We start from the raw sequence: 22,934 nt of genomic DNA, 5'->3' as shown, positions 1-22,934 counted from the left end.
AAAAACGCGATTGTGTGAAATTGTGTTCACGTACGTACGGGTCAACTTTGTAAGGAAAATGAAATCCAAAAAATTGTCATCGTCGTTTAACTGATTTGGTTTTTGTATAAAACGTTACACTATATATATATATATATATATATAATATACAAGAAAACAAAAATAGGTCAAAATCTCTCAATACATAACGTTGACGTATGTATATAGGAATAAAATACATGTGCACGTAAACGTAACGGATCCTTGACAAGTTTTATCAATAATAACGTGGAAATTGCAGTAAACATCATCCTCTTTACTACTTGCTCACGAATTGTTCGCAATGACGTTGTTTATTTAGGCTAGTAAGGAATGGGCCAAAGACAAAAGAAATTATAAATGGGCCAGGGGATTTATAAAAGCCCATAATATTGAACGGAAGTTAACTAACGGCGTTAAAACTTCGATCTCGGTTTTTTAAATTTTTTTTTAAAAAAAAAAGGAGTTTTCCCCTTTTCTTCTCCAACGGCTCCTTCATTCCTTTGGATCGTCTCTCAGTTCGTTTCTTCTCTTTTTTTTTTTTGTCTCCTTCCCATTTTCTCGCAGATCGATCGATTCATTGATGAAATCTCTGTTTTGAAGATTCAATAGTTTCCGAGATTCAGGTACTTTTATTTTTTTTTTAGATTTGTTTCCCTAATTTTTGAGTTGAGTGTGTCATCAAATTAGGGTTTGATATATCCTTCTTCGGAAATTCGAGAGATTAGCTGATATATAAAGGAATCCTTCTTTAGGTTCTAAGATGTCGCGATTTTAGTCGCAGCGTTTTCGAGGATCTGACTATTTTTCTTGTTTTCCCTCTAGATCTGTAGATTTGACTGTTTGTTGTTTATTTGGTTTTAAACTGTGTGTTGTATGTAGTAAAGATGGAGAAGAAGGTTTGTGAAGAGCTTGATGAAGTGAAAGCCGCGAATGAGAAGCTTAGTATTGACTATAGAAACAAAACGGAGCTTCTTGAAAATCTAAACAAGGTCCACAAGGAACAATTAGCTGAGATTCGAGAGGCGAGATTGGTTAACGAGAAGCAGTGTTTTGAAATCGAGGAGAAGACAAGACTTGTTTCTGAGTTGGAGCGAGCAAAAGAGGATCTGCAACGTTGTTTGAGAGAGAAAGACTCTGTTCTCAAGCTTGTGAATGTTGCTAATGATAAGCTTAGAGCTAAAGGGCAAGATAAGTACCGGGAGTTCCAAGAGGAGAAGCGGAGTATGATGTCTGCTTTGGATGAAGCTACTGAGAAGAACATTGATCTGGAGCAGAGAAACAATGTCTACAGGGCTGAGATTGAGGGGCTCAAAGGGCTTTTAGGTGCAGCCGAGAAGAAAAGGATTCAAGTTGAGAAAACTGTTGAAGCTATGAAAGAAACTAGAGGGAGAGATGATGTGGTGATTAAAGTGGAAGAAGAGAAGACTCAAGTAGAAGAGAAGCTCAAGTGGAAGAAGGAGCAGTTCAAGCATCTTGAGGAAGCATATGAGAAGCTTCAAAATCTGTTCAGGGATAGCAAGAAAGAGTGGGAGGAAGATAAATCAACGCTTCTGGAAGATATCTACTCTCTTCAGACCAAACTAGATTCAGTAACTAGAATCTCAGAGGATCTTCAGAAGAAGTTGCAGATGTGTAACTCTGCGCTGACACAAGAAGAGACCAGAAGAAAACATCTTGAAATCCAAGTTTCAGAATTCAAAACCAGATACGAAGATGCTTTTGCAGAGTACCAAGACGCTAGAACACAACTTGATCATTTGGCTGGCAAAAGAGATGAGGAAGTTGCAGAGTTGAGACAATCCTTGAGCATGAAGGAGACGTATCTTAAAGAGATGAAGTATGAGAATGGAAAACTGGAACAAGAAAACCACGAGTTGCTTGGTTCATTGAAAGAACTCCAGGAAGCTACTATTCAGGGATCAGGAAGTTCTGCATTATCGAAACTGAAAAACAAGTTTCGGAACTTGGAAAACATTCATAAGACCTGTTCAGCTAACTTGAGAAGCAAAGAAGCTGAATGGAGTTCTCGACTGGAGAAGATGGCAGAAGACAAAAATGATCTTCAGTTGCGGTTGCAAAGCAAGGAGGCAGCACTGAAAGATGTCGAGTTGGAACTTGAAAACTGTCACTCTTCTGCAGCTAAAATGAGACTACAGCATGAAGAGGTCTCGGTTATGTATCTAGTACTAAGTAGAACAGTCTCCGAGGCTCAGTCAAGGCTTGCAAATGTTGAGGATGAACAAATCAAGGATGAGAAAAGAGAAGAAAAGAGCTATTCCCTATTGATGGAGCAGCTAGATCAAAAGAATGCTGCGCTGGCCAAGGCGCATCTAGAGATTGAAGAAGAATGGGAAAGGGTCGCATGCTTACTGAAAAGAATAGACATGCTGGATCTTTTTGAAGATCAGAATATTCAGATGGAAAAAGAAGTAGAGAGGTACAAAGCAATGGTTGAGGAATCCTCTAGATTCCAAACACAGATGAAACAAAAACTAAAAGAGGCTGAAAATGATTATGAAGAGAAACTTCTACAAGTCTGTGATGCACTGGACAACACAAACTCAGATCTCGTTGCAGAACGTGAGAAAGTGGGGGCTTTAACAAGGCAGATTGAGTCCTTTGGTTTTGTCAAAGAGAAGAATTTAGTGTTGGAAAAAGAAATTCAGAAGTATAAGGAGATGCTTGAGGAATCACACAAGTGTCGGGTGCTTTTAGAGGAGCAGATTTCGCAGCTTGAAAGTGATTCTAAGGAGAATATTAGAGAACTCTGCAGCAAGGTGGACATTGCCTATGCCAAGTTGGCAGAAGAGGTTGAGAAGACTGCCTCATTGGTTAAAAAAAGTGAGGCCATTGATCTAAACGAAGAGCATAGGCAACAAGAGCTTGATAAATACAAGGAGAGGCTCGAGAAGTCTACCAAAAGTCAACTTCTCTTGCAAGAGAAAGTCGTAGAGGTGGAGAACGACTCGAAACGGAAACTTGCTGACGTTTCTGAGGCCCTAGAAACAGCAAATTCTGAATTATCTGATAAAACCTCTGAAGTGTACCAGATTGAATTCCAATTGTGGATCTGGAAATCTATTGCTAAAAGGCTGAAAGCTGAACTAGAGCAAAACCAGAACCTACGCAAAAGAGTAGAGGCTTCTCTTCTTGAACAGGTTGGAGTTGGAGAAGCCATAATGCGAGAGAGGAATGAGCTTATGCATAAGCTAAAGGCTATCAGCTCTGCAAGATCGTCTGACTCGGAGATAGAAACACTTATGAGGGATAAGGACGATATGTTGGAAAACCTACAAAGAGAGGTAGAGTTGTTGGAACAAGAATCACTTAGAAGGGAGCTTGAGGATGTCGTTATTGCGCATATAGTTACTGAAAGGGAACTGCAGAAAGAGAGAGAGATTTTTGCAGGTGCTTTACAACAGAAAGACCAGGACTTGCGGGAGGTGAAGCATATATTGGAGGGTTCATTCAAGTCTGTATCTTTGCAACTGGAGGAGGAGCAAAACGAGGTTAACATGCTCCACAAAGCATGGGAGAAACTCGCTGCTACGCAGATTCTTACCGCGGTAGAAACTGAATCAAAAAAGATGATGATCATAGAGCTTGAAGGGGAAATCTTTAGTCTCAGCCAGAAAATCAAAACATCAGGTGAATATGCTTCTTGTTTCAGACAAGAAGCAACCAAGTTAGGAGCTGAACTGGAAACTAAGCAGAGAGAGTTGGAAGAAGTAACCACACAAATGCAGGCGATGCTAAAAACCTCAGAAGCGGAAAAGACAGAGCTATTAAAGGAAGTTGCGAGTTTGTCATCAGAAAAACGAAATCTTTTGAGTTTTATCAGCGAAGTAGAGGATGGAATGTTGAAGCTGTGTGATGGAGACACGAAGCTGATGAAAACTTTGGAGAGAGTTACACAATGTTGTGATGAATTTGGTAAAGAGAACAACAATGGCGAAACTATTGGTTCTCCAAGATTGGCAATGAAGCATGACGATGCTGTAATTGAAGAAGAAAGGTCACCTTTTAGACAGCTTAACCATTAGTTTGATTGATTCCACAGAAGAGATAGGGAGGATTTTTTTCTCTCTTAGAAAACTTTGTTTTTAGTGTTGATGTATCTTGAAGCTTTTTAACGAAACCCTTTACGCTGGACAGAGGTTTCGCTCGTGTAATAAACAAACGTGTTAGCTTTTTTTGTTTGCTAATAATGATTCACAAATCCAAAACAACGTTAAATTAAAACTCAATTTTCGATTCATGAAAACCCATCTTTCGTTTTCCTTTGCTAATCTCAGTCATTATATTTGTTAATGTTATCTCCTCTTGAGTTATATTATATACTTAAAAGATTACTAGAGTTATTACAGTATATTCTCGTGTTTATTTCTCATTAATCCCCAATTTATTAGTTATTATTACCCTTTTGGGTATCTTGTCCATATCTTTCTTCTTATAAAACATACAACAAAAAACATTCCCTCCATTGTTCTACTACGCACGTCTCCTTCTCTCTGTGTCGCCATCCATGGTTTTATTTCACCATGTAAGCCTCTCTGTTACTTCCTTCTCTCATCGTCAATCGAAAAATTATTCATCTTTTGTATGTTTTCTTCCTCCTCTGAATCAATCCTTTTCTGTGTTGTGTGTTTAATGCAGTTAGAGCAAGGGATGATGCCTCCGATTTCACGGTGTTCCAAACCAACAGCGTATTCAACAACAATGGGAAGAAATGTTTTCTTCGCAGGTGCAGCCGCAGCCACAAGCAGCAAGCTGTTCTCCAGAGGTTTCTCAGCCACAACAAAGCCAAAATCGAAAACCGAATCAAAAGAAGCTGCTGCAAAGAAACATAGTGATGCAGAGAGAAGAAGACGGCTTAGAATTAACTGCCAATTTGCAACTCTCCGCACTATTCTTCCAAACTTGGTCAAAGTAAGTTTATAGCTCTGCATCCAATTACACAAAAAAAGACATATAAAGCCACAGAAATTAACACTTTTCATTATTATTATGTTTAATGAAACTAAACAGCACGATAAAGCATCTGTGCTTGGAGAGACTGTCAGGTACTTCAATGAATTGAAAAAGATGGTTCAGGACATACCAACCACACCATCTTTAGAAGACAGCTTGAGATTGGGTCACTGTAATAACAACAGAGACTTGGCAAGAGTGGTGTTCAGTTGTAGCGACAGAGAAGGGCTAATGTCGGAGGTTGCAGAGTCGCTGAAGGCAGCCAAAACAAAGGCGGTGAGAGCTGAGATCATGACAGTAGGTGGCAGAACCAAGTGTGCCTTGTTTGTTCAAGGTGTAAATGGGAATGAAGGATTGGTTAAGCTCAAGAAATCGTTGAAACCTGTAGTGAACTTCATCAGAGGCTAAAAAACAACAACAATAAAGGATCGTTGTTGACGCAACAGCAATGAGTATTTTGTTTTTTATATACTTGTACATCTCTGTTTCGCCTAGTCCATTAGAGAAGGTAGATGTAAAATGTCTATATATGAATCAAAGTGCTGCAACTTTTTTCTTGGGATTGCATCACATATCTGCAAAATAAACCATAATTATCTTCAAAGATGGTGTGAATGATAAATCAAAATATGAATCAGCCGAAGATTGTTGCCATCATTTTCTTACCCAATTGTTCCTTTTTGATATCAAGTCCCATGGTTGCTTCTAGTAGATAGCTTTCGTCTGGGAAACAAATAAGTTGAACCAACATATAACTCTTCAAACTTTTTCCACCTACTTCTCACCAAAATCTGATGAAAACCGTTTTTTATTTTATAAATAGAGGTTTCCAGCACAAGTCTCTTCCTCACTTAAAACCAACAAGAACTAGTCAAAGCACACACAATACAGCAGTAGTAGTATTAGCACCATGGCTCCTCTGAAGAACTCCTTTGTAACATCTCTAGTCATTGCACTTGCATTCACAAGCTTCTTCACAGGCCTATCTGCTCATCGTCACCTTCTCCAGTCAACACCAGCGACTCAGCCTCCAGCTTTAACAGTCCCACCTCTGCCCAAAACAACTATGCCGCCGTTTCCTTCTCTACCAACTCCAGCACAACAAACCCTACCACAGCCACAACCAACTCTACCACAGCCCACCGGGTTGCCACCAATGCCGAGCACACAGATACCTTCATTGCCCAACCCAGTGCAGCCCACAATCCCAAACATTCCACAGGTCAGCTTCCCTATTATTCCCAGCAACATTCCCTTTAACTTTCCTTTCAACATTCCTTTCCTCACTCCACCACCTTCAAAGTAAAAAGAAAAAAAAGTGACAAGCTAGCTCTTTTAGCTGTCACAGATTTATTATCCTTGTCTCTTTGCGTGGGGTTTGTATACACATATATATATGTACTGTTTCTTATTCTTTTATGTTGTTTTTGATGTCGTGGTCCTCTGTGTTGTTGCTTCCATGAGCCAGCTCCTTGTGTAATATACAGCTTTCTCCCTTGTGTTAATTTATTTTTGGCTCGACCTCTGCTCTGCAACTCAAAAGACTGAAACTAGTAGGCTATATATAATATATAATATCATCATAAGTAAAATATTTTGAAACAGCTCATACATATCGCACAAGGCACTCTCATTCTGTCGCTTAAAAAAAAGAAGAATCTGCTTCATCTTTCACAACATTCTGTAGAGATCATTATTATTACATAAAAATGCTTCAACTTAACTACAATTTTTGTAAAAGACAAGGTCTCGTCTACAGTTTGATTTGATAGCATCCTCTAATTTATCAACCTGGTCAAATTCAACCTTGAAAGAAACCATGGCAGTACCATCTTTACCAGTATCATAGTCTTCCTTAATTTCCTCAGCCTGACACGCTTGCAGCTACGACACCATAGAAAGATCAATGAGCATAGATCTCAAAAAGTTTGAAATTCACAGAGAGAAAAATAAAAAAAAAGCTCACCTGATTGTAAAGAACACCTAAAAGATCAAATGCCACCTCGACTCCCATTTGAACCTGGCAGAGAAGAAACAAACAGGAAATGTCAACGATGAAACAAGACCAACAACAACAACAACACAGAAGAGTATATAATTATTATACTTTGGACTTGACAAGGCAAGTAGGAGCAGCTTTCAAGCAATCAGATGTAACACCACCATATGCTCTAACAAGACCTCCAGTTCCAAGTTTGATTCCCCCAAAATACCTAATGAGAACAAACAAACAAAGAGATATTAATTAATTAATTTAAGCTTCCAAGAAAAAATGATTTTGTCAGAAAAGGTCGTCATGGCAACTACCTACCTAATGACAACAACCATAACTCTGTCTAAACCAGAAGACAAAATTGCAGATTGAATCGGTTTCCCTGCGGTGCCTGAAGGTTCACCATCATCGCTACATCGATGGTGTTGATCACCGATCTTATAAGCCCAGCAATTGTGAGAAGCGCGAGGATCACGGACCTGAGATAGGAACAATTGAGCGGATTGCTCGGTGGAGATAGGACCAGCGATGGCGATGAACTTGCTCTTCTTTATCTCTCTCTCCACTGTTACCATTTCTTTTATGCTCGTGAATGTGAATGCTCCCACGGAACTCGAACCCATCCTCCCGGATGCTGAGGCAACTATCGCCGGGATTCGCCCTCGGAGAACGACGCCCCCCACGGTGGTTGCTGCTGCTGCTGCTACCGGTACGCCCACCCACATCTGATTCTTGCCTCTTCGTTTTTTTTCCTTCGATCGGTCCCTCTTATAAAGGCCCAAGCCCAGGACCAAGCCCAGGCCCAATACCCTTAGAACTGAATAAGTTATCGAAAAAACTATTTAACTTTTTCTTTCCAAGGATAACCAAATTATTTATTTATCTTTTCAAAAATCTTTTGTTTCCAAGGACTATATTACATCATAGTTAACAATTTATTTGATAAAATATTGTGACAAATATGGCATCTGCAGTATGTTTTATCTGCACTACATTTTCCGTAAGGATAAGCGTTCATAAATGGACCCCAGCAAACTTTTTGGCACAATCTGTCTCCATTTGGTTATCACATGTCCCAGGCGGCGGTCTCATTCGTGCTGTACCACACGTTGGTGGTGGCGGCACCCCAGATTTTTTTGGATTCAAAGGAGGTATTGGTTCCACTGAAATAATTAATAGTAATCATTTCAAACGAAATTTTGTAAAATGCCAAATATGCAATTCTTTTTGAGTAACACAAAGGTAAAACCCAACACAAATATCATAATGTCTACCTGTTGAAACCAATATGGTGAAAACAATCACAAAAGTAATGAAATTAACAAATCTCACGTTTTTGGCCATTTTTATTATCTTTTTCATCTCTTTTTTTTCTTTTTTTTTTGTAAAATACTTAATTATGTATGTAATCATGGTACTGTTTTTTAATTAAAAAAAAAACTAAAATTGTAGTCCCCGTAAAAAATGCCTAAGGAGAGAATTGTGAATACATTTAATTTTAATTGGAAGATAACAATTCTTTTTTATAAAAAATAAAAGATTTTTCAAAATATCTATAGTTAATTATTGTTTGGCTTAGATTGTTTAATCAACACTCAAAACAAAAATGGAGACAAACAATTAAAAAAAAAATGAGATTCATTCGTTATAATGTTTATTACCTGTTGAAATCAATATGGTGATGATCATCACAAACGTGATGAACCTTACATGTCTTACTTGGGTCATTTTTATCGTCTTTTTACTATCTTTCGTTTTTTTTTATTTTTCTTTTGAACGATTTGATCATATATAGAAAATTTTACATTTCTCTTTTAAGATATAAGCAAATATACTAGTTTTTGTGAAAAAATGTTATAAGGAGGGAGAACAAATTTAGGACCATATCTTGCTCTCAGTCACTCATATAGTTATATTCCATGTATCTGAAGATTCTCTCAACATTGTCAAAATTTGTTTTCTTAAAAAAAGACAGTGTAGTGGGAGAAATAACCTGTGGGAAACATTTGGTTTTTGTACACACAAGTAAACAAAAAACCAACCACTCATCCCCGGCCCACTAATCTTCGTCTTGAGTTACCTCTGTTTCTCAGAATAACAAAGAACTGATCAGGCTGACAAATTTATTTTTTTATACCTTAAATAGCATGCATGTAACGGGTACGTAGCGCAGATGAAAATGAAATGCTTGACTTTGCTCACTATATATATTCCCTCAAGAAAATCACAAAAGCAAGACTAAAAAAAAAAGAGAGAGAGAAGACAAGAAAGTTAATAATATCCTTCAACGAACCTTTAGAGCATAATTATCGCTGGGTTATTAGAAGGGGAGTTCTTAATTTTTTTATGAATTAATTGTGTACTGTTTGGAATATAAGAACTTATGATCTCTTATATAAATTTTTTTCTTTTATTGGTAGGTTCTTATTTTGGGTCTCTTATTTTTGAAAAAATTGTTTTTTAAAATTTTAAAATTTTAAATAGAATAGAAGTGGTATAAATGTGTAAACATTTAAGATTTTATAAAATTAGAAAATATTACATTTAAATTAATTTTCAAACATACAAAACATAATAAAAACATTAATACATATTACAACACAAGAAACCATTCGATTACACATACTTAAACAGACTTACACATAAACAGACAAAAAACACAAGAACCATCCAAATATCAAACAACCGAATACTTAAAACACTAAAAACACAAACAGTTAAAAAACTACATTCTTTAACATTCAAGCTTAAGACATCATGTCTTGAATTAGCTTCTCCTTAAGAGCTTTTTCAGATTCAGTTAGTGAATCTTTTTTAGCAATCAGATTTTTCAAGCATCACATGCTTGATATGCTCATTCTTCAATGCAAACTCCTTCTCTTTCAATGCAAAGTCCTTCTCCTTCATCTCATACATCCTCGACACACGCTCCAACTGACACTCCAAGTAAGTTTTACCATCTTCCTCCACATCTGGTTCGGCCTTGGAGCTTTTTTTTGACTTCCCCTTCGCAGCCTTAACACCAGGAGGCCGGGGCATTGGTTCATCGACATCAATCGCAGCTTCAACACTCGCTCTTCCCCTTTTCACTCCATTAGCTTTAATAGATGTGGAGGCACACCATTTTTGATCGTACCTTAAGACAAGCCATGCATGCTCCAATGTAAACCTATGTCCATGATCATTAAAGTATATCTCATGTGCTAACTTCATCACATCATCTTCATTCTGTCCACTAGACTTCTCCCTACTCGCAGCCTCATAACATCCAGCAAACTTGCACACCAAGTCGTTTATCCTCCCCCACCTCTGCTTACAGTGACTCGCCTCTCTTTTTGGCCGACCAACAGCATTCGGACAGGATGCAAAGTATTTCGCAATCCTCCCCCAAAAGGATGCAAGTCTTTGCTGGTTGGAAGTAATCGGATCCTTGCTAGTGTTGAGCCAAGCGCTGACCAACATGGTATCATCTATTGGTAACCATGCTTGCCTTGACTTGCGGTTTTCTTGTGGGGATGCAGGTGAAGATGGAGCTTCAGAACATGGACTTAGAGAAGGAGAGTAATCGAGGTTTTGGGTATCAAGTTAACTTTGTAACAGATTCAAATAGCTAGAGGTGGGACGATAAGGATTCATGTAATCGTTTGGATCCATATTGCTAAAGGGAGAAGGAGATGTGTTTGTTAAATGAGAAACAAGAGATTGCTAAAGGGAGAAGGACTTGTGTTTTGTTAAATGAGAAACAAGAGATTCATAAAGCAAGAAGGGGTTGTGTTTGGATCCATATTGCTAAAGGGAGAAGGAGATGTGTTTGTTAAATGAGAAACAAGAGATTGCTAAAGGGAGAAGGACTTGTGTTTTGTTAAATGAGAAACAAGAGATTCATGTTTTGTTAAAGAAGGATTTGTGTTTTGTTTGTGTTTGAATTTATAAGGTTTAGTTTATATTTATGTTGGTTTAATTTTTGAAATAAAGTGTTTACCTAAACTACAACAACCACACATTAAACACATCAATGACTGACTAGACTAATACCAACAATAGCAATTACTAAACCTATTTATCACAACCAACAAACAAAAGCTATAACATCAAAGACTACACTAATACCTACACTAGCAAATACTAAATCTATTTATCACAACCAACAAACAAAAGCTTTAACTAACACCAAATAAATGCAAAAAAGTTGAGGATGATGATTACCTTCCTTCATGGCCGAAGAGATCCATGTTTGTCCATACTCAATAGATCCTTCACACTCTATATTCATCAATACATCAATCCATGTTTGTCCATTTAACCTCAAAACAAAAGACAGATCCGCGGTTAATGAAGCCCAAATTCAAAATAAAATTAATCATTCATGAACAAGCTAAATCGAACAAGAACAATGTACTCTAAAATTATACAATCATGTGTCAAGAACAAAAACATTTACTAAATCATCATTAGCTACCACAAATAACAACATCAAAAACAACTAATAACAACACAAAAAAACAATCATGTGTCAAGAACCGAAACAATTACATATCCAACTCCACACATTATCTAAACTTAACCAAAACGGATCATCATTAGCTTACACAAATAACAACACCAAAAACAACAAATAGCTTCTGTTGAATCAAGTTAGTAACTTTAATCAGCATATTGTGATACATTCATGGCCAAATCTTTTCAAATTCATCATAACCGGAGTTAAAAAGTACTCATCTGCTAAAGTAAGGATCAAAACGGAACACATGAACACCAAGAATCCTAATTTTCTAAGAAACATCAAAAAACCTTAATTTTCGATCCAAAATCAAAAAAACCCTAATCATCAAACACTAATCGAGATTGATTCAATCAGTGATTAAATTGAGAAACTTACCCTCTGCTTCCAATTGATTCAATCTCTTCCGATTGAGTGGACTCCCAATTCACGAAACCCTAATTTCCAAATCGCCTCTCCTACATGCAATCAGAGCCGATTCACGATTCAATCAAAATATCGCGATGGGACACGGCAATCTCCTCTTCCTCCGACAGAAATCTCCTCTTCTCCGACAGAAACCTCCTCTTCCTCCACACCCAGACGATTCCAAAAACAATTCTTCGTTTTCTCGCAATCGCGAGAGAGAGAGAGAGAGAGAAAACGAAAGAAATGGGAAGCAAAAAAAAAAATTCCACGTTTTCTATTTTTTCGTCAAGCCAATAGCACGCTGACATGTAGCATCTCTTACAACACATATGGGGATACTATATAACAACTCCCCTTACATTTTTTCTTTTGTTTTGCTTTATTTTTTTGCATCAAAAAACTAAGAAACAGGGGTTGAACCCCTCGATAAACAAGGTCTTAGAGCTTGACTTTGCTCATCTAGCTAGCCTCTCCATGTGGATTGTGGACTGTGGAAATTAGACGATATCTTAACATGTGTAATGTGTTGTAGGAATTGATCAACAAAGGAAATAGTAATAAAGTCCGTCGCCGAAATGATGCATATTTAATTTTTGGTCGGCTATTTTAATTTAGATTTGAATTTAACCAAATAAAAAGAAAGAAGGAGGAGAAGAAGAAGAATATGTGATTTGAAGAGAGAAAACTAGCAAAGCAGAACAAACGATGAGTTTAACTCATTACACATTCCTCTTCTTCACTACCTTACCCTTTTTTCTTTTTGGTACTACTTTTGTCTTACACGGTGGTGAGGCTCGGAGACGGAGAAGATAATATAGTATCCCCTGGTGAGATATTTGAACTCGGTCTCTTCAAAGCCGCAACAAGTGTTCCGGATATAGATGGTTGGTATCTCGGAATCTGGTACAAGAGATCCCCCGAGATAGTTCTATGGCTAGCTGGCTAACAGACAACATCATCCTCTATACAATTCAACCGCAACCCTCAGATTCTTGTCCTCTTCCCCAACCTTTGTCCTGGTCGATCAATCTGGTGGGGTTGTCTGGAAGTCATCGAAACTGAAAAACCGGATCAATAACCAACGCATTGTCCCAGAGCTTCTCGATAACGGCAATTTCGTGTTCCGACAACAACTCGCAGCTGGATTTCTGTGGCAGAGCTTCGATTTCCCGACTGACACGTTACTCCCGGGAATGAAATTAGGCTGGGACCGCAGAACGAGTCTAACGTCCTGGAAGAATCAACGTCACATTCCAAGTTGAAATTCGGGAGCTCTCGCAAGGCTTTATAACATGGAAGAATGAAAATATTGACCTAAGAAGTCTTCTTTTGTTTGGATTTTAATAAATTCATTATAATTAATATATTTCAAAGAAAAACTATACATTTTACAAAACATCGCTAGTTAATTGTTTGGTAAATTGTTTAATCAAAATTCAAAACACAAATGCAGACAAACAATTAAAAAAATCGAAACTCATATGTTATTATAATGTTTAGTACCTGTTAATATCAATATGGTGATGATCATCACAAAAGTGTTTTACTTTATTGGCCATTTTCCGTCTTTTTACTGTCCTTTTCGTTTGTTTCTTTTGTTTTATGGAATATTTATGTATGTGGTATTGTTTATAAACAATTTACATTTCTATTTTAAGACATAAGCAAAAATAGGATCATTCGTAAAAAAAATGTCTCAAGGATAGAATATGCATGATACTAGAACCACATAGTGCTCTTAATCACTTCTTTGCTACTTTGTGGGGGACCTTCGTGGTTCGATTTGATGTTGGGAGTTTTGCTTCATTGGTTTGTTTTGAAACATGGACGTTTTGAAGGAAACACATCAGTGCACGGGTGGATTTACATGGGAATTGGGTAGGGTGCCCATGCTACTTATGTGTTGTCTGCGTCTAGTTGCATTATCAAAACTATAGAGCATCAATTGCTTATTATCAGGTTTGTGATGCCGTGTAAATTGTTGTGTGAGAGATATATTTACCATGCAATAATTAATGAAAAAGAAGCTAGAAACCGATATTATTCCAAGAGCATATCTGTGAAATGTCGTCAGACTACAACTTTTACCCAACATTTTCAAAATTACACCAATGTAACCAAACCAGCGATATTGCATCATCGATTCTTATTAAATAATCAATATAATTAAATTAAACCATAGATTTTGAAAGCATGCAATTTTAACTATGAAGACGCATCAAGAGCAGGGTTCAGTAAAAGCATTCGCGGCATTCACAGTATCTTTCTTTGGCAGTAACTTTACACTTTCCATATTTATAGCCATTTTGATCTTCACCCTGGCAAATTCGTAGGCACAGTTGATCCTTACATGTCCCACGCGGCGCCTTCATTCGTACAGGAACACACCGCGGATCTAGTTTACCCTCTATCTTTGGTATTCCTGAAATATTGACACCCTTTTGGTAAAATTAATAGTTCTTTTTTAGTCAGGTCTTAACTACTAAAATACTCCATGCTATTTGAACAGAACCACAAATGAATTGGGGTTGGATTGTTTAAGTCGATTGTGTTTGGCCGCACTTGCATTAAAACTTAAAAGTGATAGAAAAATAATAATAATAACAAAAACAAAAAACAAACGAGTATTAAAATTTTGAAAAATAAAACATCTTGTAGTAAGCTTCATATATAATATCTCATGATGCAAGTTACCTGTCGAAATTAACAAAAAGATCATCACGACCATAGTGATGAAGAGGCTACCAAGTTTCACAGTCTTAGCCATTATATTTTGTCTATCTTAAAAAAAAAAAATTGTCTTTCTTAATATCTCTTCTTTTTTTTCGTTTTTATGTATGTAGACTGTTAATATATATATATATATATATATAGTTTATCATTTCTACTTTTAGAATAGAGACTAGAAAAGTAGTCGGGAAAAACGTACGTCCCATTGAACAGTTCCAACAAAAGAATACAAATCTGAAGAGTGATAGACCTCGTATATATATCCACCATTCTTTTGCTATTTTTAGTATGAAAACATATTAATTTGCAAAAATATAATCTTCTTTTTTATTACAAAAAAGATATAATCTTCTTCAATACTCTACTTTATGATTTGTTTCTCAAAGGAAAAAGAAAATTTTATTTTAATTGATTACGTATAGATAATTATATAATTGCTTTATTTTAAAATTCTTCCTTAAAACCGACTATGGCTGGAGCCTGGAGTTTTTTACTTTCCATTTTTTACTTCGGACTTTACGTCCCATTTAAAAGTAGAGGATGACCAACTTGATAATGTGTATAGCCGATAAACACTACAAGAAAACAGTCGATTTGCGATGGAAGAATCCATCGCAATTCCCTCGCAAATCGGCAGTCGCAAGGGATTTGCGAGACACAACTATTCTTCGCAAATCGCTTCTCGCAAATAAGCTGACATCGCAATTCCCTCGCAAATTTTGCGAGCGATATATTCCCTCGCAAATCTAACGTAATTTGCGAGGGATATATTCCTCGCAAATCCCACACACATTGCGAGAGACGGTTGTACTCGCAATTGTCAAGCAAATTACGAGAACTTTTTTCCATCGCAATGTTCGATCCGTCGCAAATTTTGCGACTACTTTGCGACGTCCATCTGCCTAGTATTGTTGATATTCGCTAATTTTGTAGCAATTCTTCATTTTTAATTTTTTTTTCTTTTACCATTTTTATGTTTGATTTTTTTTTTTGTGAATAATGTTTTAGATGTTAAAAAAAAAAAAAAATAAGAAGAACAGAATTGAAAATTCAAAATAGAGTAAAACATAAATATTACAAAACAAAAGTCATGTTTTCGTTTCTGGTCAGAACAAAGTGAGAAGAGTTTACAAAACAAAGATGGTCATGTTTACAAAACAAAAATCAGAACAAAGTGAGAAGAGTTCTTAAAAGGATTGAGAGAGAGAGGTCACGTTTCTGGTCCCAGTTTGGCTACCAGCTGCTCCCGTTTCACCTGTGTTGCCCTCTGGGTTGGTGCCTTCCTGGTTGGTGCCTTCTGGGATGGTGCCTTCTGGGTTGCTCCCTTGTTGGTTGGTCGGGTATCGAAACTTGGCAGCAAACTCAGGATCCTTTTCCGCGAGATAGTCAAAGTATGCATCATAGCTATGCATTCTTTGACTACTTTCATGGATTTGACTCGCCTGGGTTTGGATATGAGTCGCCTGGGTTTGAATGCATTCCTCAGCGGCAGCAAGCTTCTGAGCCAAGATAACCGGATCATTAGCTGGAGACAGAGGTTGCGGACAGCTAGTGGTAGAGGACGCTTCAAACTGCAGAGAACCAACCCCAAAAATTCTGCTTTTCTTCTTCGGAGCAACCTAAAAACAAAACAACAAACGACAAGTTACAAACATACAAAAGAAAACAATGGATCACATACTAAACAATTGCAAGTTATCACAAACTAAACAATCCCAAGTTATCACAAACTAAACAAGGAAGTTATCACAAACTAAACAATCGCATGTTATCACATACAAAACAATCCTAAGTTATCACATACAAAACAATCGTAAGTTATCATATACAAAACAATCCTAAGATATCACAAAATCATTAACAAGACAATCGATAGCAATATACGATTGGCAACTGAACACACCAGAAGCACTAAAAACTAACTTAACCACACAGTTCAACCATTGAGTATTTTTTTTAAAAAGAACTAAGAACGTTTATCTTACCTCAGTGTAAATTTTGTTTTTGATATGAATGGGCACCCTACCAGAAGCAGAACTCTCTCCATTCTCCCCTGTGCAAAGCTCAGATTCTAACTCTTGAATCTTGGACGACACCTCATTGAACACGGACTCGGACTTGCCATCCGTAAATGAGCCATCTGGTTTTCGATGAGTGTCTTCTAAGATTCGTAGGAAATCCGGAGTTAATTCCCCAGTGATCTCAGACTTGAAAGAAACAAAAAAGAGGTTGATTAGTTAACAAATAAAAGAGTGTCTGAAGGCCTAATCTTAAGAAAAAAAAACTTAAGGAACTTACATGCTTTCGAGCACGGGCTTTAAACGAAGTTTGGCCTGAACAATGCTTGTATATTCCAGTGCCATCCGGATCATGATAGCGAGCATTCCGACTGTTGATGCTCTTGATTTCTGATTTTGGATCAAGCCAATACCGAACAAGACCCTCCCATACTTGAGGATCAATCCACATTGGCTTTGCCTCATCGCCTTTAAGTTTCCACTTTAACTTCCACCTTGACACTTGATCACACATCCTGTCCTTCAACTTGTCTTCAAACTCTTTCCTCACTCTATCGTTTATGCAACGGTCCCAATTGTAAATTTGCTTCCAAAAAAAGAAAGGATTAGTCTATATTTAACTAAGGCAAAAAAACATATTGTAAAATAGCAAACAAAGAAATTTCACTGACCGCAAACGTTTCATACCAACGGTCTACCACTTTAGTTGGCGTCTGTGTCCAATTGGCATGGGGCTCTTTGAAATCTCTTTCAAAGATGCTTCGAACAGTAGCCGCAACACAGGAGTCTTGGTCAAACCTTCAAAATAAATTCAACTTTCAGAATCCATGCAAACACAACTTTGTAATTATATTATCAAATTAAAAACTTAAAAGAAATTTCTTACCACAAAGTTCCTGGAGGTCGGCGCGGATCTAGTTTAGTTAAACTAGATCGACCAGGACTATCGAGTAACTCCTCCAAAGTCAGGTTGTTGAGACGTTGGGACATGACTGTAGACGAGGAAAGCGCGGGTTGAGACGCAGGAATTTCAGGATCCGCCGCAGAGCCACCATGCACGGGAGATGGTGAAGGCGTATTATATGGAGGCGTGACAGGCAGGTGCTGCGAGGTTGGACGGCGGCTATTCTGAGAACCGGAGTTTGGGTTGTGAGAACTGGAGGCACCGGAGGTTAGACGGCGACGATTATAAGCAGTGGGAGAGGGATTTGAAGTAGTGGGAGTGGCTAAACCTTGATCCGACAGGAATCTTGTGTAATCGTTGCCTCCAAACATCTAGAAACAAATAAAATGGACATCTAAATCAAAACGAAAGGATAGATCGAAAGCAAAATGAAATCGAAACAAGAACGAAATCGAAATAAAATCAAATCAAAAGTAGAGAAGAAGAAATCATATGCGAGAAGATTTACCTTTCAGATCTAGAAAGGATAACGGAGAGGACGAGGTCGGAAGAAGAACACTGAAAGAAGAATACCGGAGAGTACGAGGTCGGAAGAAGAACACCAGAGAGGACGAGGTCGGAGGAGAAACACCGGAAGAAGAACACCGGAAGAAGAAGATGGGAAGAAGAATATCGGAAGAAGAAGATCGGAAAAGGATTAGGGTTCGATCGAAAGAGAAAGAGAATTAGCGTTTAGGGTTTGACGGCGAGTGTTTTGGGTTTGAGCAAGCTCAAACCACGATTGGTCTTGTATATATAAACTTTTTAAAGCGTAGCAAAGCCCTAGCAATATTTGCGAGGGATTACCTAGGATACCTCGCAATTTCCTCGCAATAAACTTAAATTGCGAGGGATTAGCTAGGATTCCTCGTAATTACCTCGCAACATTTGAGTGTCTAGGGTTTACAATTTTGCGAGGGATTAACAAGAAATACTCGCAAATCCCTCGCAATGTTTAAAATTGCGAGGGATTAGTTAGGAACACTCATATTCCTCGTAATTCCCTCGCAACCTTTGAGTATCTAGGGTTTTTAATTTTGCGAAGGATTAACAAGGACACCTCGCAAATCCCTCGCAATGTTTAAACTTGCGAGGGATTAGCTAGGAACACTCATATTTCCCTCGCAACCTTTGCGTGTCTAGGGTTTACGATTTTGCGAGGGATCAGCTAGGATTCCTCGTAAATCACTCGCAAATCCATCGCAATATTTAAGTGTTTAGGGTGTTCCTCGCAAATCCCTTGCTTATAATATTTAGGGTATTGAGTATTGCTAGGGATTAACGACCATTTTGCGAGGCTTATGCGAGGGTTTCCTCGCAAGTACAACGCAAATCCATCGCAAAACTATAAATATGTTTTATAAAAAAAAAACATGAAAATATACAATTGTGCTCATTCGGATTTATTTTCTAAACTATTAGAAATTACATTATCATCATTAGAATCTTCTCCAATATCAGACACTTTGAATTCTTATAATTCACCTCTTCTACTTTAGGGTTTAGTAGATCATCATGTTAGTTGATGATCAAGTTGTGGTGCAACAACAATATTTGCGAAATTTCCATTCCAAACATATCAATAGAAGATGTACATCCACATTGATACACAAAAATCCATTGCAATGTGTAAAAGCTTAGGGTTCAAGCATTTAGAATTTGCGAGAGATTAACGACCATTTTGCGAGGGCAAGCCAACAATCCCTTGCAAGTCAGTCTCAAATCCCTTGCTAATATTTTTATTTGTTATTCCCTCGCAATTTGCAAGGGATTAACGACCATTTTGCGAGGGCAAGCCAACAATCCCTTGCAAGTCAGTCTCAAATCCCTCGCTAATATTTTTATTCGTTATTCCCTCGCAATTTGCAAGGGATTAACGACCATTTTGCGAGGGAGTGCTAGAACTCCCTCGCAATTCCAACGCAAATCCATCGCAAATTGATAAATATTTTTTTTTAAAAAAACAACAAAAAGTACAATTGCTCAATCAGATTCATTTTCTGAACTACTAGAAATTACATTATCATCATTAGAATCTTCTCCATCATCGGACTCTTCAAATTCGTCTAATTCACCCTCTTCTTCGGAAACATCATCAACATCTTCAACTTGCCTGTTTTGTGGATCAATGTGGATAACATCTTCTGTTGACATGTTTGGAATGGAAATTTCACCGACTCTTTCTTGTTGCAACACGACTTGATCATCAACTAACCCGATTATACGGCCTCGAGGATTAACTTTAATGACTGATAACCACATTTCACGTCTTGGCCTTAAACGAGGATAGGGCAGAAAGCTCACTTGTTGTGCTTGTGATGCTAGGATGAAAGGATCAAATTTGGAGTACGATCTGTTCGCCTTCACATCAACAACTCCCCAATTATTTACTCGCACGCCCCGGGCCGATGGATCGTACCAGTTACACTTAAAAAGTACGCATCTCAGATTCAGAAGGCCTGGATAATCAACTTCCAATATTTGTTGCAAAACGCCATAGAAATCGATATCACCAGCTTGTACATAGATTCCATAATTTGCTGTAGCTTTGCGACTTCCGTGTGCGTACGTATGAAAAGTATAACCGCGAGTAAAGTACATCGGAGCAGTGGTGATCTTCGCTCTTGGTTCCTGAACAAGCTCATGCAACCAAAGAGGCAAGGGTTCATTTCCACATCCATTCTGAACCTATATAAACGAATAAGATATTAGACCATAAGTTTATTTAACTTAAAAATTCTAATACATATAGTTAATTTAAACTTATTTCATACATATACTTACATAGTATTTTAACCAATTAGCGAAATCCCGCTCTTTGTAGGCCTCATAGTCAGATTCTTCTAAATTAGGATATGCTTCACGAATCTGCATTTCAAAAAGTCTAAAAAAATAGAGATTTGTTAGTTCGTTATCTTATAAAATATAATTAGTTTTAGTTTTTAAACAAGAATACCTTTCAAAAGGTTGAACGTAATCTAGATTCCTCAATATGTAATTGTGAGCTGCTCGACAATAGCTATGATCTTCCCACCAAACTTCCTTTATCTTTCCAGCAAGTCTTCCTATTTGAGTAAAGATATCTGGAACATCAGGAACATTATATGTAGGTGCAACGCCTCCGTCATCATATCGTCGAGTACGTGTTTTTTTGGTTCTCACGGTGGGGCTAAAGTAGTATGATGTGAAGTGAGACGTTTCCTCTGTTAAACTCCCGGCGACTATTGATCCCTCAACTTTGGCAAGATTTTTGGCCTTTCCTTTAAGAGCTTTCATAAACCGCTCAAAAGGATACATCCAGCGAAATTGCACTGGGCCACCAAGATCAGGTTCATGTGGTAGATGGACTGGAAGATGTTCCATCACGTCAAAAAAAGCAGGGGGAAAGATTTTCTCCAAGTTACAAATTAACACTGGAATATTATCTCGTAACTGTTGTATGACTTCACTGGTCAATGTTCTAGTGCATAAGTCCCGGAAAAAACTCCGATACCTATTCTTTGTAAATAACTTCTTGTTCCTCCGGTACGGATGATGCAAGGGAAGAAACCGACGATGACAATCAAACCAACAAGATTTTCGCTCATACTTTAACTGAAATGCCTCTGTACGTTCCATACAATAAGGACATAATAATCTTCCATGTGTTGTCCACCCAGATAACATTCCGTACGCAGGGAAGTCACTAATCGTCCACATTAGCACTGCCCGCATATTGAAATTCTGTTTTCTCGACGAATCGAACGTCTGAACACCTTCATACCACAATTGCTTCAGCTCATGAATTAGAGGCTGTAAGAAGATATCTAGAGATCGCTTTGGATGCTTTGGACCTGGTACCAAAATACTCAAGAACAGAAATTCGCTTTGCATACACATATCTGGAGGAAGATTGTATGGCGTCAATATAATAGGCCATAAAGAATACTGCCTCCCTGACATACCAAATGGACTAAAACCATCTGTACACAACCCAAGATAAACATTCCTACACTCTTGAGCAAAGTCAGGATATACCGATTGAAAATGTTTCCACGCCTTTGCATCAGATGGGTGTGTAATTTCTCCTTCTTCAGTAGAATGTTCTGCATGCCATCTCATTGCCGCTGCAGTCCGTTTTGATTGGTATAGGCGTTTCAATCTATCAGCAACAGGAAAGTACCACATACGTTTAGATGGCACTCGCGTCCTTCCTTGTGTAGGTTGATATCTCGGCTTCCCGCAAAACCGACATTCCTGCAGCTTAGCATCATCTTTCCAAAAAATCATGCAATAGTCAACGCACACATCAATCATTTCAGATGGTAATCCAAGACTCGCAACCAACTTCTGTATTTCATAGTAGTTCTCAGCCGATACATTATCAGGTGGCAAATACTCTTTAATGAGTTCAGCCTAAGAATCCATGCAATTCTCACTTAAGTTATTATCAGCTTTAATTGTCATCATCCTAGATGCCAATGATAACTTAGAATGCCCTTCTCTACATCCATCGTAGATAGGTTGATTTGCAGCATCTAACATAGTATAAAAACGTTGTGCATCTACGTTGGATTCTTCCGTATTATTCTCAGGAAATGCAGCAGTAGTTTCATGAAATGCATCATTAACCATATCATGAAATCTATTTTCCTCATTATACCCATAAAAACCAAATTGATCAGATTCTTGATGCCCATAATTACTAGGTTGATCAACAGCATAATTCATACTACTACTTCCAACGTTACTGCTACAACTCTCTCCATGACGAAACCATACATAGTAATTTGGCATAAATCCTCTATTATAAAGATGCTTCTTCACTAGATTAAATTCCAAATACTTATCGTTGAAGCACTTAGGACATGGACAAAATATTGTACCGTTTTGACGAGCAAAGTCTTGGTTTGTCGCCTGGTACATGAAAGCGCGCAACCCATCACAAAACTCTCTCGTCACATCACCGGTCTCCGGATCTTTGTGATTGTACATCCACCGTCGCAATGTGTATACCTCATGCTGCCCGCCTCCAAACATTATTATATAATTTAAAAGTGTTTAGGTTTTTTTTTTAGCCTTTTTTTCTTTCACAATATTTTTTTTCGTATTCAAAGTGTGTTTGTTGGAAGTGTTTTGTGTTGTGGTTTCCATGGATCATAAACTTGCTATTTATAGGCCTACTAAAAATAGTTGCTATGGATTTGCTAGGAAAATTTGCAAGGGATTTGCGAGGGATATTTTAAAATATTATTTTTTTGCAAGGGATTTGCGAGGCTTTTACTGTTTTGCCGACAAAACAGTTACACTCGGGAAAAACGTGGCTGCCGACATCATCGGCCCTTGCAACTCCCTCGCAAATTTGCTACG

The 22,934-nt window shown here is 37.7% G+C and overlaps 3 protein-coding genes, 1 long non-coding RNA gene and 3 pseudogenes across 7 annotated transcripts; 3 read left to right on the top strand and 4 right to left on the bottom strand.

Moving 5' to 3' along the window:
• The first annotated feature begins 404 nt into the window (after positions 1-404).
• Positions 405-4,247, top strand: LOC104727507 (uncharacterized protein At4g38062 pseudogene; annotated as a pseudogene). Of its 2 annotated transcripts, none has more exons than XR_015570898.1 (2): positions 405-644; positions 901-4,247. The product of XR_015570898.1 is annotated as an uncharacterized protein At4g38062 pseudogene, transcript variant X1 (transcript). The 2 variants fall into 2 exon arrangements; XR_015570899.1 differs by having other exon boundaries at positions 484-644; positions 906-4,247.
• Positions 4,248-4,546: 299 nt separating this feature from the next.
• On the top strand, positions 4,547-5,596 carry LOC104729352 (transcription factor bHLH131-like; annotated as a pseudogene). The gene is made up of 2 exons (XR_015570900.1): positions 4,547-4,950; positions 5,050-5,596. The product of XR_015570900.1 is annotated as a transcription factor bHLH131-like (transcript).
• Positions 5,597-5,788: 192 nt separating this feature from the next.
• On the top strand, positions 5,789-6,497 carry LOC104729353 (uncharacterized). Its single transcript, XM_010448291.3, has one exon. It carries the CDS (start codon positions 5,903-5,905, stop codon positions 6,296-6,298), a length of 396 nt encoding a protein of 131 aa, XP_010446593.2. The 5' UTR covers positions 5,789-5,902; the 3' UTR covers positions 6,299-6,497.
• Positions 6,498-6,557: 60 nt separating this feature from the next.
• Positions 6,558-8,027, bottom strand: LOC104720951 (uncharacterized). Its single transcript, XM_087471587.1, has 4 exons — positions 7,304-8,027; positions 7,100-7,205; positions 6,959-7,012; positions 6,558-6,876 (listed from the first exon to the last, which is right to left on the bottom strand). Exons 1-4 carry the CDS (start codon positions 7,708-7,710, stop codon positions 6,712-6,714), a joined length of 732 nt encoding a protein of 243 aa, XP_087327713.1. The 5' UTR covers positions 7,711-8,027; the 3' UTR covers positions 6,558-6,711.
• Positions 8,028-9,799: 1,772 nt separating this feature from the next.
• LOC104727506 (glutathione S-transferase T3 pseudogene) lies at positions 9,800-10,447 on the bottom strand (annotated as a pseudogene).
• Positions 10,448-13,910: 3,463 nt separating this feature from the next.
• On the bottom strand, positions 13,911-14,743 carry LOC147933516 (uncharacterized). Its single transcript, XR_015573109.1, has 2 exons — positions 14,589-14,743; positions 13,911-14,316 (listed from the first exon to the last, which is right to left on the bottom strand). It is a non-coding gene; the product is annotated as an uncharacterized LOC147933516 (long non-coding RNA).
• Positions 14,744-19,523: 4,780 nt separating this feature from the next.
• LOC147933515 (uncharacterized) lies at positions 19,524-22,709 on the bottom strand. The gene is made up of 3 exons (XM_087470794.1): positions 20,542-22,709; positions 20,370-20,469; positions 19,524-20,273 (listed from the first exon to the last, which is right to left on the bottom strand). The coding sequence occupies exons 1-3, from the start codon at positions 21,879-21,881 to the stop codon at positions 19,569-19,571; spliced, it is 2,145 nt and encodes a 714-aa protein (XP_087326920.1). The 5' UTR covers positions 21,882-22,709; the 3' UTR covers positions 19,524-19,568.
• Positions 22,710-22,934: the final 225 nt, after the last annotated feature.

Source organism: Camelina sativa, chromosome 11 (assembly GCF_030686135.1).
Source record: "Camelina sativa cultivar CO46 ecotype springtype chromosome 11, ASM3068613v1".
Lineage (NCBI taxonomy): Eukaryota > Viridiplantae > Streptophyta > Magnoliopsida > Brassicales > Brassicaceae > Camelina > Camelina sativa.
Note: the sequence above shows the minus strand (reverse complement) of the source record. Positions and strands in the feature narration are given on the sequence as shown.